The sequence below is a fragment of the Amphichorda felina genome (assembly GCF_050947745.1).
Source record: "Amphichorda felina strain 45539 chromosome Unknown scaffold_1, whole genome shotgun sequence".
NCBI classification, from domain to species: domain Eukaryota; kingdom Fungi; phylum Ascomycota; class Sordariomycetes; order Hypocreales; family Bionectriaceae; genus Amphichorda; species Amphichorda felina.
The window spans coordinates 2,093,140-2,108,409 of record NW_028145049.1 but is presented as its reverse complement, the minus strand read 5'-3'; the positions used below and the strand labels follow the sequence as shown (position 1 = coordinate 2,108,409).

At 56.3% G+C, this 15,270-nt stretch overlaps 5 protein-coding genes across 5 annotated transcripts; 2 read left to right on the top strand and 3 right to left on the bottom strand.

Annotated features, from left to right (window-relative positions):
• Nucleotides 1-26: 26 nt before the first annotated feature.
• On the bottom strand, nt 27-1,899 carry ACO1O0_000680 (putative transporter; the record flags this gene model as incomplete). The annotated part of the gene is made up of 4 exons (XM_083190177.1): nt 27-241; nt 299-1,233; nt 1,323-1,478; nt 1,535-1,899. The coding sequence occupies 4 exons, from the start codon at nt 1,897-1,899 to the stop codon at nt 27-29; spliced, it is 1,671 nt and encodes a 556-aa protein (XP_083054036.1).
• Nucleotides 1,900-2,649: 750 nt separating this feature from the next.
• ACO1O0_000679 (fungal specific transcription factor domain-containing protein) lies at nt 2,650-3,435 on the bottom strand (the record flags this gene model as incomplete). Its single annotated transcript, XM_083190176.1, has 1 exon — nt 2,650-3,435. The coding sequence occupies one exon, from the start codon at nt 3,433-3,435 to the stop codon at nt 2,650-2,652; it is 786 nt and encodes a 261-aa protein (XP_083054035.1).
• Nucleotides 3,436-5,411: 1,976 nt separating this feature from the next.
• ACO1O0_000678 (glycoside hydrolase superfamily) lies at nt 5,412-7,565 on the top strand (the record flags this gene model as incomplete). Its single annotated transcript, XM_083190175.1, has 1 exon — nt 5,412-7,565. One exon carries the CDS (start codon nt 5,412-5,414, stop codon nt 7,563-7,565), a length of 2,154 nt encoding a protein of 717 aa, XP_083054034.1.
• A 142-nt stretch (nt 7,566-7,707) lies between these two features.
• Nucleotides 7,708-13,239, bottom strand: UTP10 (snoRNA-binding rRNA-processing protein UTP10; the record flags this gene model as incomplete). Its single annotated transcript, XM_083190174.1, has 3 exons — nt 7,708-8,616; nt 8,677-12,802; nt 12,863-13,239. The coding sequence occupies 3 exons, from the start codon at nt 13,237-13,239 to the stop codon at nt 7,708-7,710; spliced, it is 5,412 nt and encodes a 1,803-aa protein (XP_083054033.1).
• A 598-nt stretch (nt 13,240-13,837) lies between these two features.
• ACO1O0_000676 (SGNH hydrolase-type esterase domain-containing protein) lies at nt 13,838-14,807 on the top strand (the record flags this gene model as incomplete). Its single annotated transcript, XM_083190173.1, has 4 exons — nt 13,838-13,843; nt 13,896-13,992; nt 14,059-14,183; nt 14,211-14,807. 4 exons carry the CDS (start codon nt 13,838-13,840, stop codon nt 14,805-14,807), a joined length of 825 nt encoding a protein of 274 aa, XP_083054032.1.
• Nucleotides 14,808-15,270: the final 463 nt, after the last annotated feature.

Below are 15,270 nucleotides of genomic sequence, written 5' to 3'. Positions count from 1 at the left end.
TGATGAATCTGAACTTACATAACTAGCTAGCACTTGTCTCCCGGGACCAAATTCTCATCCATGTGTTTAGCGCCGTCGTTGAGCTCAGCATAGGCATCGACCTGGTACGTCGCAAAGTTGCGCGTCCGCACCTTTTCGCCAAACATGATGTCGAGCTCCTCAAACGTCCGATCCTTGGTCTCGGTCAGACGGAAAAAGGCCCAGATCAGGGTTATCGTTGCAGCCCCCATCCAGAAGAAGCCTATTTTGGCACCCATTAGTATATAGCTCGTGGTTGTGACGAGGAGGAGCTACTCACCAGTGAACCCCTTCCAGTTGAGCTCGGTGGGGTTCATAAAGTAGGGCTCGATGATGTTGGCGATGAGGTTGACGATATAGTAGCTGTTCCTGGCCAGGCAGATCGTCTTGGACCGCAGCCGCGTCGATGATACCTCGGCCGGAATGGTCCAGCCAATGGGCCCAACAGTGAGCGAGAAACTCAGCAGCCAGATGATACATAGTGCCGACTGCGCCCATCCCAGACCAGGATTGGCCTTGTGAGAGGGAATCGTCAGGATACCAATGATGAAGAGCATCAGCACCATGTTAGCCATGCCAGTCAGATACAGATTCCGGCGCCCAAACTTGCTCATGAGCACCCACGATATGACGGTACCGATGAAGGCAATGGCCGTGCCTCCCAGGCCAAGCTTATAAGCATTTTCGGAGCTCATGCCTGCCTGCTCAAAAAAGTACGTCGCGCTGTATGCAAACGCGCTACCGCTGAGGACCTGGCCAGCAAAAGTGACACAGGCAATCTCGGTCCGCCTCAGATTGGTCCCACGGAAGCAGTCAATGTACGAGCTGCCAGCCACGAGCTCCTTCTCGACATTGTTAGTCTTGATCATCATGGCCACCTTGTTCTTGGCGCTCTGTTCTCCCACGCGAGAGATGCGGAGAATCGTCTTCTCAGCTTCAGCGTGGCGCCCATTGCGGGACAGCCACCAGGGGGACTCGGGCATGAACCACGCCACGAGCATCAGGGGTGCAGGCCAAATCCACTGGATGGCGAAGGGGATCCGGTAGCTCCACTGACCAGTCCGGCCGACCATGCTCTGGACGACGCCAGCGGCAACGAACTGCCCGATGGCGAAACACATGTTGGTGTACGCCGTCAGGTACGGCCGCAGGGCCAGGGGGAGAAGTTCCGAGGCATAGGCTGGGCCGATGGTCGCGAAGACACCCCAAGGAAGACTGGGATGCAATCAGCAGCTGTGCGCACACACTGTTTTAGGCAAGAAGGGAGAGAGAGAGAGAGAGAGAGAGAGAGAGCGAGCTCGTACCCGCAGAGAGCCTGGCCAACTGTCTGGATGAGCACTGTCTTTCCAAAGAAGGAAAGGAAGATGAAGCCGTTCATGAAAGCCAGACTGACAAAGAATGTCGGCCGGAAGCCAAACATCTTGATCAAGTATCCGTTGAGAAAGGCACCGATGATGCAGCTGGGGGCGTTATCAGCAATCATGCAAGGGTTAGGGGTTCGCTGGTTCACTCATACCCAGCCGTTGAAACGGATCCCAGCGCAGACTGCCAGTGTCCTGGTACCTCATAGTGCCCGTCATCATACTGGCGGCCAAACTGTCTCCGGAAGGCCGGGTAGGCAAAGAAGTTGAAGATGAGGGAGGTGTCGTAACCCTCCATGATGATGGACATGGAGATGACGAGGGACCACAGGACCGCCTTCCAATGGATCTTGAGAGCAGCGATAACGCCAATGGTGTGCTCCTCCTCGTTGGCAGCACGGGCCGCGTTCATGGACACCTCGAAGCCGTCTTCCGCGGCCACGACAGGCACGTGGACCGACTTGGGCTGGGCCCCCTTGAGGCTGCCATCACGCCCAGATTTCTCGCTGTCCGTAGCCATGATAGCGTAGATCGCAGTCGCTGCTGCTCCCAAGTTGTTACAACAAAGCAAGTGGGTGAGAAACAAGAGACGTTCTGAGAGGTTGGTGGGATCTATGAAGAGATATCAATGGGAGAGGGCGGCAATGGCGACTAGTTATACACGCGAACGACACGGCCCGGGGCGCTGAAGTCATCGTGATAGGTATTCATCGGAGCATCACCCATACCGGTGGAATCCAATGAGCCACGAGGGCCCCGGAGCGGGTGAGCCGGGGTTCAAGAAGCAGTGCGCGTCGCCCGTGTGCGGAGTAAGAGACATACCACGTGAGGAGACGTGCCGAGTGCGGTAAACTTGCGGCTTTAGCTTGTCACTATTGGACGACTTGTCTCCTCATTAAGTCTCCCCATGGGGAACTATGGGGAACTGGAGAGTCTCGGCTGACGACTTACACCCCGCTCACTCTGGGGCTAAGTGGACAGTTTGAATATCCTTGATTGGCGCGCCTGTACGGGGTTTGGGGTTATTCAGGCACAAATGTATGAACCAAAACCACGGGGCATGCTCGTAAGACGCCATGCTCGATTAATGATCAACCCCCTGGGTAAGAGTTATCCGTGCCATCGGTAAAGTCGGAGATGGGTTTTATGGCCCCTGACCCTGCTTCGGCTGCAATTTTAGGGGCCGATGGCTCAGACTCGTCCGAATCACTGACTCGTCCATCCCAGAACTTCAAAACTCCATGCGCCTACCCCCAGAGAGCCTCAAGTATTAAGGTGTTCTCGAATACCAGTCCTGCAAACTCCCTCCATCGCCGCCCGTCGCTTCGTCGCTACCCCCAAGTAAGGCCTGAGTCGTCCCGTCCGGCAGCAAGGCAAATTTCTCGGGCATGCTGCTGCCGTGCTCGAGGATGAACCGTAGCATCCACCGATCCATGTTGAATGAATGCTCTATCGAGTACAGGCACGCGTTGTGGAAAACCTTGAGCCGCGAAAGCGAGGTATCCAATGTTACCCAGTGAACTTGCAACTCGGTGAGGAACTCGAAATTGTGCTCGAGCCGCTTCCGGATTTGCGACAACCGCCTCTCATTGCTGATGCCATCGTTGAATAGCAGCATGTGCATGTACACGGTCGAGGTCACCACGAGCATGTGCCCAACCATGGCGTATAGGCACTTGCAGTTGTCCGTTTGCTCCGCGAGATACAGCAGGTCACAGAAGGCCTGCGCGTGCTTGGTGCACCGATTCGCGTACGAGTTGGCCAGCGCAGATGGGTTCTGGTGGCTCTCGGCCATGAATGGATAAAATAGAATCTCGTGATAGTAGTGGAACCCCAGGTGAAGCGCAGCGAACGACGTTCCCTGGCCCATGGACGCAGCACGTTCTAGGTTCTCCCTTGTCTCTTCTAGAAAAGGAGGTAGATCTCGCCTCCATTGGTCTAATCTGTATGCCAACTCGTTAATTTGGAGAGTCAGCGACATTGGCGTCAACTGCTGCTCGACTGAAGTCGTGTTTAGGTCTTGAATCTCTGCCCATAGGCGGGACAGTCTTGCCATTTGACCCCAGATACCCGTCGGCTGCGTTCTGCCGCTGTGGTAGGGCTTGTAAGGGGCGAGGTCAAGGAACCCTGACTCTTCGAGGGGTAGCTCAACATCCTCCCTGAACGTGAGTTGGCGTGGAATCCTGAGCCCTGCTGAACTCCATATGTCTATCATGTAGAGCGTCCACCAAACTGGAACGCGGCCAACGTCAACATTCAGCACTTGTCCAAGAAGACCAAAAGCCTTACCTCGAAGGTGAATTTGACGTTCCAACTCGGTTGCACATTGCTTCTGTGGTAGATTCAGAATGAGGCCAAGTCGCAGTGCCGTCGCATAGTACAATGCCTCTGCCTCGGTCTTCCCATCGACGAAACACAAGGTGCCCAACAAGATGCAGGCTTGAATTGTGGTCACTGAAGTATCTCTCATATCCAGGTCTTGGTACGCCCTATCTGCGAGATGGTCGCCATGCCTCTGAGGGGTTGATGAGAATCTGATAGGACCGGTTAGAAGCATGGTACTAGCATAGGGGGCTGGGGAGTAATACCTGGAGCCCAAAGACAGAACAGAGAACAGTATAACGTCAGCTATCCGGTTTTCTTGAAGGTTCCTTTCAAACGTGGGCCGATGAAAGAGACTGTGGTGCTTGTCGTGTACGACATTGAAATAATGGCTGACCATCTCCTGCTTCCAGGAAGGGTCAAGCCCCAGCAAATCATGTTTGGCGCCGTGGGACGCGCGTGAACCATTAGTACTGGCTATATCCTCGGCGCCTGACATGCCACTGTCGCTTTGGGCATGGCCGGCAGGGGATACATGGTGATGGCCAGCAGAAGGTGGAGGTCGAGGCTTCCCCGCGGAGCTCAGGCTACACGAAACCTGCATCTTGTCGCAGCGGGCGCATGGTGCTCCGGCATCGGTCTTGTTTGGACGGCATTTTCGCTTTCCAAGACTGTATTGCCTGTTACTGAGGGCTGCGCCGTGAATCTCGGGTGGACCTACTTACCGGCAAGCATAGCAGGCAGTTGCTGGCCTCATGCTGATGGAACTGAAAGTGGGATGTCATAGGCGGGATTGAAATGGGCCAAAGCCGCAAGGTCCATCTCCAAGACGCTCGCTGTCAGACTGTCGGAAAACTGTCGGAGACTCGAGATGCCATCCATGGGGAGGGGAAGCCCCTTGTTGGGCGAGAGCGGAAGGGTTCCCCGGCCCCCACGCGGCTCGCCATAGCGGTCAGGCTGCTCAGGCGGCTCCATCCCAGCATTTCGGTTCGTCAAATCCCCATGGGGACGTGGTTGAGTGGTTCAGCTCAAGTCGCGAACCCCTTGAGGCCTGGGCCATTGTGGGTATTCTGGTGGGGAGCGTGTAGAATCGGTTGACAGAAAGGAGTAGCATCCGATGCTGGATGACATGGCCATTTCTGCGTGGCGTTTTCTGTCCTGTGGGTATCTAGGTGATGTCTGATGAGGGGAAGGTGCGGGGCTCCTCCTTTCCTCCTCGGGGTTCGATCTCGGAAGTTCCCAGCCTCACCTTCCCCACTTGCGTCGCCTTGCTCTAATGGTGCCTTCCTTCCTGCTAAGCATTTAATTCAGATACTGGCAGGTGTGATGCACCAGCTCGGATCAGCCGTCAACTCCCAAGTGGAAGTGGCGAACATCGGGCATCAACGAGACCCTGGGGACTCGACAGATAGTACCTATGTGAAGGATACATGCCAAACACACTATCCAAGTTTAACACAGCTAGTAATACTACGCAAACCACGCATCGTGGGGTTACGTTTTGGAGACACCCACCTCGTACATCTCAGCCAGTGCAAACTCGCCAATTCCGCATCGTTTCCCGCACCACATGACGCATATCCACGATGAAGCAGCGAGGTCGAAAATGGCTATTAAACCCAAGGCTCGGGTCAATGACCCTGGCCCGAGAATTCCATCAGTTTTCACGAGATCAAGCGTCTTTGTCTTTGAAACCAAAGACCAGCCACGATGGGAAAGGCAATCGTCCTTGAGAACAACACCACCCGTGTGGGCGTTCGAGTGAGAGATGACGGCACCACCGTTCTCGAGTACCTCTTGCCCGTAGGCACCGAGCCAAAGCCGTCGTGCTCCCCGTTCTTTGAAGACGCCTCTCTGCCCCTGGTCGAGCTCCAGCTGAGTGGTGAGGGGAACAACAATCAGAAGAGCCAAAAGGCGCTCATTGGCACCTACGTTGGCCAGCGCCTCAAGTATGTCTCCCACTCGGAGCGCCAGGACACCAAGAGCCAGTCCAAAACCCTTGACGTCGAGCTACACGACGAAAAGACCAAGGTCACTGTCATCAGCCACCTCACCATCTTCGATAACCTCAGCTTCCTCCGATCCCGCGTCACGGTCCGGAATGACTCCTCCGCCGAAGTCGTCCTATTCCAGGTCCCCTCCGTCATCATCGGCGGCCTGACCCGCTCCAAGCAATGGTGGCACGACTATGAGATTGCCTACGCGAACAACACATGGGTACGAGAAGCGCAGTGGGTCACCCGTTCGCTCCCAGACGTTGGCATCGACAACTTTGGAATCTACGGCCTCGAGATGCCCGAGGGTATCGAACCTCTCCAGTGCTCCATGGCTACCTATTCCCTCAGCACCCACAGTACCTTCAGCACACAGAAACACCTACCCATGGGCATCCTCAAGCGCCGCGACCAGACAGAAACATGGCTGTGGCAGATTGAGAACAACGGCTCGTGGCAGTGGGAGATTGGCGACTTCCATGACAACGTCTACGTCGCCGCCTCCGGCCCCAACAACAACGACCACGACTTCAGGCAGCACCTCGCTCCTGGTGTCTCATTTACCAGTGTCCCCGTCTCTGTGTGCCACATCTACGGCGACGACCAGGCTGCCTTTGGAGCCCTGACACAGTACCGTCGCCATACGCGTCGCCACCATGAGGACAACGAGAAGCTGCCCATCATTTTCAACGACTACATGAACTGCCTCATGGGCGACCCCACCGACGAGAAGATCCTCGCCCTTGTTGAGCCCGTGGCCAAGTCGGGTGCCGACTTCTTCGTCATCGACTGTGGCTGGTATGCTGACGACAGCAACTGGTGGGACGACGTCGGCCTGTGGCAGCCATCCGAGAAGCGCTTCCCCATGGGCTTTGAGAAGCTCCTGGCCAAGATCCGTGAGGCTGGCCTGATACCTGGTCTCTGGCTCGAGCCCGAGGTCATTGGCGTCCGCAATGTCATGGCTGACCGTCTTCCACGCGAGGCATTTTTCGAGCGCGACGGCAAGCGTGTAACTGAAAAGGGGCGCTACCAGCTCGACTTCCGCCACCCCGAGGTCCAGAAGACGCTCGACGAGGTTGTCGATCGCTGCGTCCAGCAGTACGGCGCCGGGTACTTCAAGTTTGACTACAATATCGAGGTGACGCAGGGCACCGACATCAACTGCTCCAGCTCTGGGGCTGGGCAGCTCGAGCACAACCGCGCCTACCTCGACTGGGTCGCCCGCATCTTCGATCGCTACCCCGACCTCGTCATTGAGAGCTGCTCTAGCGGCGCCCAGCGCATGGACTATGCCCTGCTCAATGTACACCCGCTGCAGTCCACCAGCGACCAGCAGTACCCGGAGCTGTACGCCGCCATCTCGGCTGCCATCCCCACCGCCGTCACCCCTGAGCAAAGCGCCAGCTGGGCCTACCCTCAGCCCGACTGGCCCGACGAGATCAATGCCCTCACTGTCGTCAACAGCCTGCTTGGGCGCATCCACCTCAGTGGTCGCCTCGACATCATGAAACCCCAGCAGCTTGACATTGTCTACCAGGGCATGAGTGTCTACAAGGAGATCCGTGCCGATATCCCCAGGTCCCTACCCTTCTGGCCTCTTGGCCTACCTGCGTGGCACGATGACTGGCTCTCTCTAGGACTCAATGCCGGACCGGATAAAGGCACCCTTTACGTTGCAGTCTGGCGCCGCGGAGGCTCGACCAAGTGCTCGCTGCCCATAGCCCCGCTCAAGGGCCGCCAGGGCGTCAAGGTTGACATCCTCTACCCGACCATGTTCCCTTCCCAGGTTAGCTGGGACGATGCCAGCTCGGAGCTGCGGGTCGAGCTGCCAGAGGTTGTCTGCGCACGCCTCATCCGGTTGCAGTTGTAAAACGGAAGTTTAGAAGACAGTGGGCGAGATGGTGGGCTTCTTCTTGACACATGTATTTGTTGACTTTCCACGGATGCTATCCCCCATGGATAAATATGACCCTTTTGTAGACTCCAGGGTCTGAACCGATAAATAACTAAGTCTATTGCAACATGGCATCCAAACTCTCTCCCAGCGCTCCCTCAATCTTGACAATCCACCTATGCGTCTCACGCTCGACCTCCTCGTCGTCGTCCTCTTGCAGCTCGCTGATCCTCGGCAGCATCTCGTGCAGCATCGACAGCCATTCCTCTCCCAGCCGGTCGGTGAGCGCCTGCTCGCACTTGACAGCCGCCAGCCGCACCGCCTTGTTCTCCGACTTAAGGTGGCCCAGGAGCGCCGAATTGAGCTCCTTCTGGTGCGCCTGCGAGTCCGTCGTGGCGGCCGCGAGCTCCACCACGGCCGGCACCAGATCCGCCTGGACGTCCACGGTGGGCGCGTGCAGGAACTGCTCCATCAGCACGGGTGCGATGGCTCCAAAATGGGCCGGCGCCTGCCAGAAGCCATCCTGGTCGTGCTCAAAGGTCCTGGTAAGCGTGGAGATGACGCGCGCCCAGAGCTGGCGCTGCTCGCTGCTCTTGGGGTTAGCGGACTGGAGGATCTTGACGGCATCGTCCACAATGTACGTGGCGTAGTTGGTGACGATGGACTTGAGGTTGTCGAAAAATGCCTCCAGGAAGCCGTAGACGCTGTACTGCCGGAGAGCACGGCCGGACTTGTCACTCTTGGGCAGGCCAGTTCCAGTCCACTCGACAATCTGGAGGAAGACGGGGCGGAATGACGCGTCGTTTAGCTTGTAGATCATCTTGAGGGCCTTCTCGTTCAGGCTCGCCTCAATGGTGCTGACCCGGCGCAACGAGGCTTCATTGGCTTCCTGGCTGCTGTGCTTCAGCCTCCGGAGGTCGAGAATCTTGGTGAGAATGCCAGCCAGAAGCGCCGAATTCTTGGAGATGTTTGCCTTGGAGTGCTTGTCGATGGCAAGACCCAGAATGTCCAGGTACTCGTCAACAGCCTGCACAGTAATATTAGCCATCGAAATTCCGAAATCAAAAATCATGTCGAGGCAACTCACGCTGAAACCGGCCGACATCGCGCTGTCCCAGTTCCTGTCCAGGGCGGTCAAGATCTCCTTGGCCTCAAGCTGCTTTGCAAAGAACTGCAGGCAGCTGAGGCGGCTCTCCTTGGCTTCATCGCTGAGCCTGGCCTCGGCGGAGATATTCGATATCTCCAGGATCCGGTCAAGGTAGGTCGAAAGCATGTACGGCAGATGCTCAGCCAGAGAGCTGAACAATCCGTAGCAAGCCGAATGAAGCTGTTCGTCCGGTTCTTCGCCCTGGATGCTGTCGTTTAGGTACGCAACCGCTCGGGGAATGGCAATCGGCAGCACAGGCACAACGGCATCCTGCAGAACATCGACCAGAGATGTCAGGCACAGCAGAGCCATGACACGGAGGCGCCTCTCATCTTGGCCAAGGCAGTGCTCGCCCGCGATGGTAGAGGCAGCGGCGACAACGGCTTCAATGTCCTTCTTGCCGTACTTCTCAGCAATCTTGTCGACGCAGGTAACCGCGGTGTGCTTGTAGCGAATATCAGGCGACTCCCTGATGGCAGCTGTGAGCTGTGGCAGGAAGGCCAGCAGCACATTGCGTGAAGCCTCATCCGTGTTGCTCTCCTTGTCCACCCTGACCTCGAGCGCACGGAGGACCTTGTGGCGGAGACCCATGTCGGGTCGATCCAGGAGATTCTCGACGGCCTTGATGAACTCTCCGATCGAGAGCAGGTTGAGCAGATTGGACAGGGCCGCGCCGCAGCGAATATGGAGGTTCTTGTTGCCCTTGACCGTCTCAGCAAGCAGGAGGATATTCTCGAGCAGGCTCGAGTACAGAGCTCGAACTTCTGAGGCTTCCATATCATCCTGGTCAACCAGCTCCTGGATCTGTTCCCGGAGGCTCTTTCCTGACAGGAAGGTAGGGAATGCCGACAGCTGGCGAAGTGCAATCTGTTCCACGTCCTTATCGCCATCCTCGCTGATGCCAAGCAGCACAAAGGAGATGTCGGGCTTGGGGCGGAAGAGGTCGGAGATGAGGTCCAAAAGCTTGACGAGTGTCTCCAGCTGAACCTGGAGCTTGAAATGGCTCAATAGATCCACAACAAACTGCAGAAGAGCATCACTGGGACCATACCGATCCACAAGCATACTGACAATAGCATAGAGGAACTCTGATGGACCTAGCGTCTCAACGAGCGCCAGGAACAGATCGGTGCGCCTGTGAGCAGGGATATGTTCGTAAGCTGTCGTAAAGCTGACCAGGATCTCGGAAGCCCCAGCGACGGGGCTCTTCTTGCCCTGCCGGAGGGAAGCAATGAGCGGAGGCACAACCTCCTTGACGGTCTGGGAGACCACATGGGCCGAGTAGTCGTCGCTCTGGCGCAGAACAGAAGTACCCATGAAGGTGAAGATGGGCATGACGCTGTGAAGAACCAGGTTGGGCGCAGTGGTGGCAAAGCTCGCAATCAGCAGCAGGGCAGCGTTCTGGACCACGGGGCTGGATGACTTCTGGATGCAGTTAACGAGAAGATCGCCGTAGCCGCCAGATGCGGAAATCTTGAGGCTCTTGTCGGCCTTGTAGGCGGGCATCATGGCCAAGAGACTGCGCAGGATGAGATTCTGGAGGTATCCGAGCTCCGAGCCCACAACTGTCCTAAAGTGTTGAAGCTCTGCCAGTGCCGTGAAGAGGCCGTCAAGAAGCTCGGGGTGGGTGACTGGCTCCGAGTTCTCGACAAGCTGAAGCACAAATGTGATTCTCCTCAATGCCTGGCTCAACTCGGGGCTCGCCTGCGTGATCATGCCACGGTTGCCCTCGGTTGAGCTGGTTCGGCGTCGCTTGTTTGGCGGAGGTTCGGTGACCATCTTCGTCCCGGTCTTGATGGAGTCAAGGAAGGACGACAAGATGTCGGTCGTCAGGGGAATGTTCCTAAGCAGATCCGCAGCCTCTCCGGGTACGAAGGCGTCATCGTTATCAGCGGGCCCATCCTCCTGAGAGAGTTTGAGAAGCTGCTCCGCGACCATAAATTTAACCTCGTCCTTTAAGGATGGCCACATTTTCCTGATGCGAGAAAATATGGCTCCCACCAGACCATCTCTGTCCCGTTTTGTCGAATCCTGCAGGAACTCGAAAACGTACTCTAGGCCCGGTACATCATTGGCCACAATGATGTCGACAAAGCGCGAGTCCAGCGTAGCCATATCTAAATGTTCTGTTGCACAGCGTCTGGCAGCCTCCTCCTTTGATAAGCCCGCCCACCACTGAAGCGCAGGAAGCAGGACCTTGGTGCGGCTGGTGCTGGAGACCCCTCGGGCTTCGTTGAGAGCCTTCAGTAGCCTATCCTTGACCAGGAGCATCGGGGTTGAAACGGTGTGGGCGGCGAAAAATGACAGCAAGGCAGACCTAGCCGATTGTGACATGTGGTCCTTCTTCTCAATGCTCGGGTCTGGTGTAGTGTGGTACTTTCCAGTGGCGATGAGGGAGGCAACAATGGCCGAGATGTGCGCCGAGTCCATGATGCACTCCTCGAGCGCAGAGAGAATCTGTAGATGCACCAGCTTTGCCGCCAGCTCCGGGCTGACCGCAGTGAGTTCGCTAGACTCCCCATACAGGCTCCCGGCGCCCCAAGTGCTAGTCCCCTTCAAGGTGGCCGCCGAATACGTATTGGCGAGAACGGTCATGAGGGCAGCAGCGGCTTGGCGAACACGTCTGGATGGGTCTCCCAGGGCAGAGATGCAGTACGGAATCAGCGCCTGCATATCCACTGTGACCTCATCCTCAGACTTGAGACGATTCTTGACCATATCCAAAGCCGCAACTCGCGCGAGAGCCGGATAAGGCCCGCACCATATCCGAACAAAGAAACTACAGTATGTGCAATCTTTGAGTGCCGTCGTGCGATTTAATTTCGGGACAGAATCGAATTTGTCCATGAGAGAGGGGTTCTGCGTCTGTTCCGACACAATAGAGAAGAATAGGTGGCTGAACTCGTCGAAGATCTCCTTGGGCTGAGGTAGCAGGCACGGCGACAGAGACTCTTTGCGTTTCGAGAGTTCCTCGATGGCCGCTCCCAGGTCTCTGGGGGCCGCGGGCTCGTTGTCGCCATTGGCCATGTCGGCATCATCCTGTGCACCAGGAAGCTTCCGGGACCTAAAGGAGAGGTCCAGCTTCATTTCCAGCTCCTCAATGTCAAAGTCTACCTCCTGGATGACAGACTGTATGATATCGCCAGAGGGACCCGATATCTGGGATAGCGAAATCAGGGCGGACCCTAGCTCTCGTCGGAGAGCTCCATTCGCGTCGTTGTTGTCGTCAAGCTTGAGGGCCGTCAAAAGCAGAGACTTGAAAATGACGGCTATTTGCTTGTCCTTGAGGATCCGGCTACCCAGAATGGCCATGATGGTGGGGAGGCCACGAGAATCGCCCTTCTTGGTGAAGCGTTCGATCAAGGCCAGACACAGCCCATTCGCGAGCTTGTCGACCCTGCGCTCCTGACCAATCTCGACGAGCAAGTTGCCGATTTCGGAAACCTTGAGCAGCGCCTTGGTAACCTTGCCGCTCATCTGTTTTGCAGAGCGATGCTGTGCCATGATGGCCAAGCAAACCAGTCCAGGGCGGATCGTCTCGTTGGACCAACCGTGCACGGTCTGCTCCATAAAGGCGGTCACGGCCACATCCTCAAGGTTCCCCTTGGAGATGAAGATGGAGAGCGCCATATACGAGGCGATCTGCAGCGTCGGGACCTTCTTCATAACAAGGGAGTCGGCGAAGATGGGACCTAGGCGATGGAGCAGGGCCACATCGTTCTCCTTCTGCACGGCGGCACGGCCGGATCTCGTCCGGTCCAGGATGCCGTTGATCGCCTCGGTGGTGAGGGTTCCCCAGAAGGAAATCAGGGCCGGATGCTGATACTGCATGCGGCATGACTCGAGAGTGTACTCGGACACGAGTGTCAAAAACCCGGGGTGGTGCACCGCCTGATGGACGAGGACAGATCGAGGAGGCGACTTGAGGGATCGGATGTAGGGGTCGAGGAAGCGGAATTCGTGGGGGATCCTGGGAGGAAGAATTGACAGAAGAGTCGCGAAAGCGGGTATGGAGTGGTAGGGGAGGAAGGTCTTGATGAGGGCGGCAGTGTTTTCCTCATGAATTCTGGGACATGTTAGCCGTCGTCGTTGGCGCCATGGTAGAAGGGTGCATTCTCAATCTCACCGGAAACGACGTATCAGCCACTCAATGGCCTTGATGGCGGGCATGAGCCTCAGCCGGGTGCCAACTAGGCGCAAAAAGGCATCGATCTGGCGGTCCAGCTCCTCGTTCTCGGCCTTGGTGAGTTGGGTGCGGTCTTGGTTCTGGCTTTCGTCGCTGAAGATGGTGGACTGGAAGCGCGCAAATCGAGCATCGAGCTGGCAGAGCTCCTCGAAGCCTTGGTGGCATGTGGTGTAGAGGGACTGGTAGCTCTGGGAGGCGGCGACTTGGGGCTCCCAGATCAGCGACTTGGAGTGGGCAGCCTTCTGGGCCTTGACATTGAGGGTCGACTTCGATTTGGCAGCAACCTGCGCCAACTGCGCGGCGAGCGAGGTTGCCATGGCTGTCGACTCTGCCCAGGGTCGTTGGTAGTCGTCAGGTGAAAGGTGGCAGGGTGTGGGCGTTGAGGCGGAATTGCGACGAACAGTCGTGTGAAGTTCTGGATGGGAAATTTTTTGCTGGAGACTGTTTATCGATAAGACCACCTAAAGCAAGCAAGCAAGCACCAGTACGACGGTTAAGACCCCCCACCCACTTCGCCGTCCAACATCATGTACCCAAGTATCCGTACCTAGTATTACTATTTACACATTCGTAGGCCAACAATCTAGAAATTCACTTCAGTCGGTTTCACCAATGCAAATGGGGAAATTACATCTATATTATTTCGGTTTTGCTTATCAGATTTAGCCGAAGTACGCCTCCCATTCAACCACATTGTGGCACGAACACTCACCACCCTACTCTTGACCCCACCATGGCTGACTTGGCAGACCCTCTCAGAAGCGATCCCACTCGCTGATCTCACTGATCATATTATCTTTGTCTTCACTTACTCACTCCCTTCGTTCTCCCTTCATTTTCCTTTCATTCTCTTTTCTCGAGTAGGGGAGCTCCAACTCATTACTTCCTCCCCCTTCTCAAAGCTGCTTAGGAAACATGGCTGTGAGCAACCTTACCTTGCGCCATTTAGACCATGCTGATGCAACCCCTCCAGACCAGCTACCCCCAGTTTGTGCTCCTTGGCGATTCGCTCTTCAACAACTGCATAGAGATCCAAGATGGATTCTCCCTCCAAGCCAAACTTCAGCAACGTACGTCCAAGCCGCTTGCATCTACTACTTATGAGCATATGAAAGGCTAACCATGGCCATGGGCAGTCTGCGCGCGGAGGATGGATGTCATCAACCGGGGCTGTGGCGGATACAATACCAGGAACCTCCTCACCTATATCGACCACGTTTTCCCACCCGCCTCAGCATCCTCGCCAAAGATAAAGTATCTTGTAAGCTGCCCCAGTCTAGCTCACTAGGAGTGCAATCGCTTACCCATGGCAAAGGCGCTCTTGATCGGAGCCAACGACGCTGTGCTCCCCTATTCTCCCACAAGCCAACATGTTCCCATAGATGAGTACAAGGAGAACCTGGTCAAGATCATCAACCACCCCCGGATCAAGGAGGACAAGCCCAAGATACTGCTTGTCACCCCACCACCTGTAGACGAACTGAAGCATGCTATCCTCGACAGGGAGGGAGGTTATCCGTCGACGAGACGAACTTCTGCCACCACCGCATCCTACGCGGAGAAGGTGCGGGAGGTGGTGCGGGAGAACCCAGGAGTCGTGCTCATCGACCTGTGGAAGGCCATCATGGACGAGGCGATTGCCATGGCAAAAGACGACTACCAGCCCGACGGTCCGTGGCTGGGATGCCCCGAGAACGGAAAGTCTGGTGGCCTGGACACGCTTCTTCCTGACGCACTGCACATGAATGGCCATGCCTACGAAGTCTTTTACGAGACTATCCGGCCGCATATTGAAAAGGAGTGGGAGGGCTTGCCTCTCGACTCTGGTTTCGTGTACCCGCACTGGAGCTCCATCTTCGGCCCCCAAGCGGAGGCGAAGAGCTGATCTCAGACAGGCGGTTTGCTATACGCTAGATGGAATACTCATCGTATGCGGATACACCGAACAATAGAGTCTGCAGTATATAAGTATTCTTGATGTTCTGAATGAAACTTGAACGGCAGCTTTCCGTGATGCGCAAAGAGTCCAATAGACTGGTACTACAGGGACCAACCCACTGTAATTGGCTCCCGAAGCCCCGTCGTCCATTGCGGTGGCGCCTGCAGCATGCTGTCCATATGCACCCCATTGCCCCCAAGCCCAGCTTGCGGGCCGCTGACTTAGGCAGGTACCTTAGTACGGAGTAGTACGGTACTCCATGGTAGGTACTGCATTCGTCCCGCCCAGGCGCTCTCCACCAACAGGTCGACTCCCTCTGCCCAAGCACGGATGGTCGACCTGGAGCTGATCCTCCTCCTCAACAAGCATACCAGCTCTCCTCCCTTCAACACCACTCCTCAGCCACTTC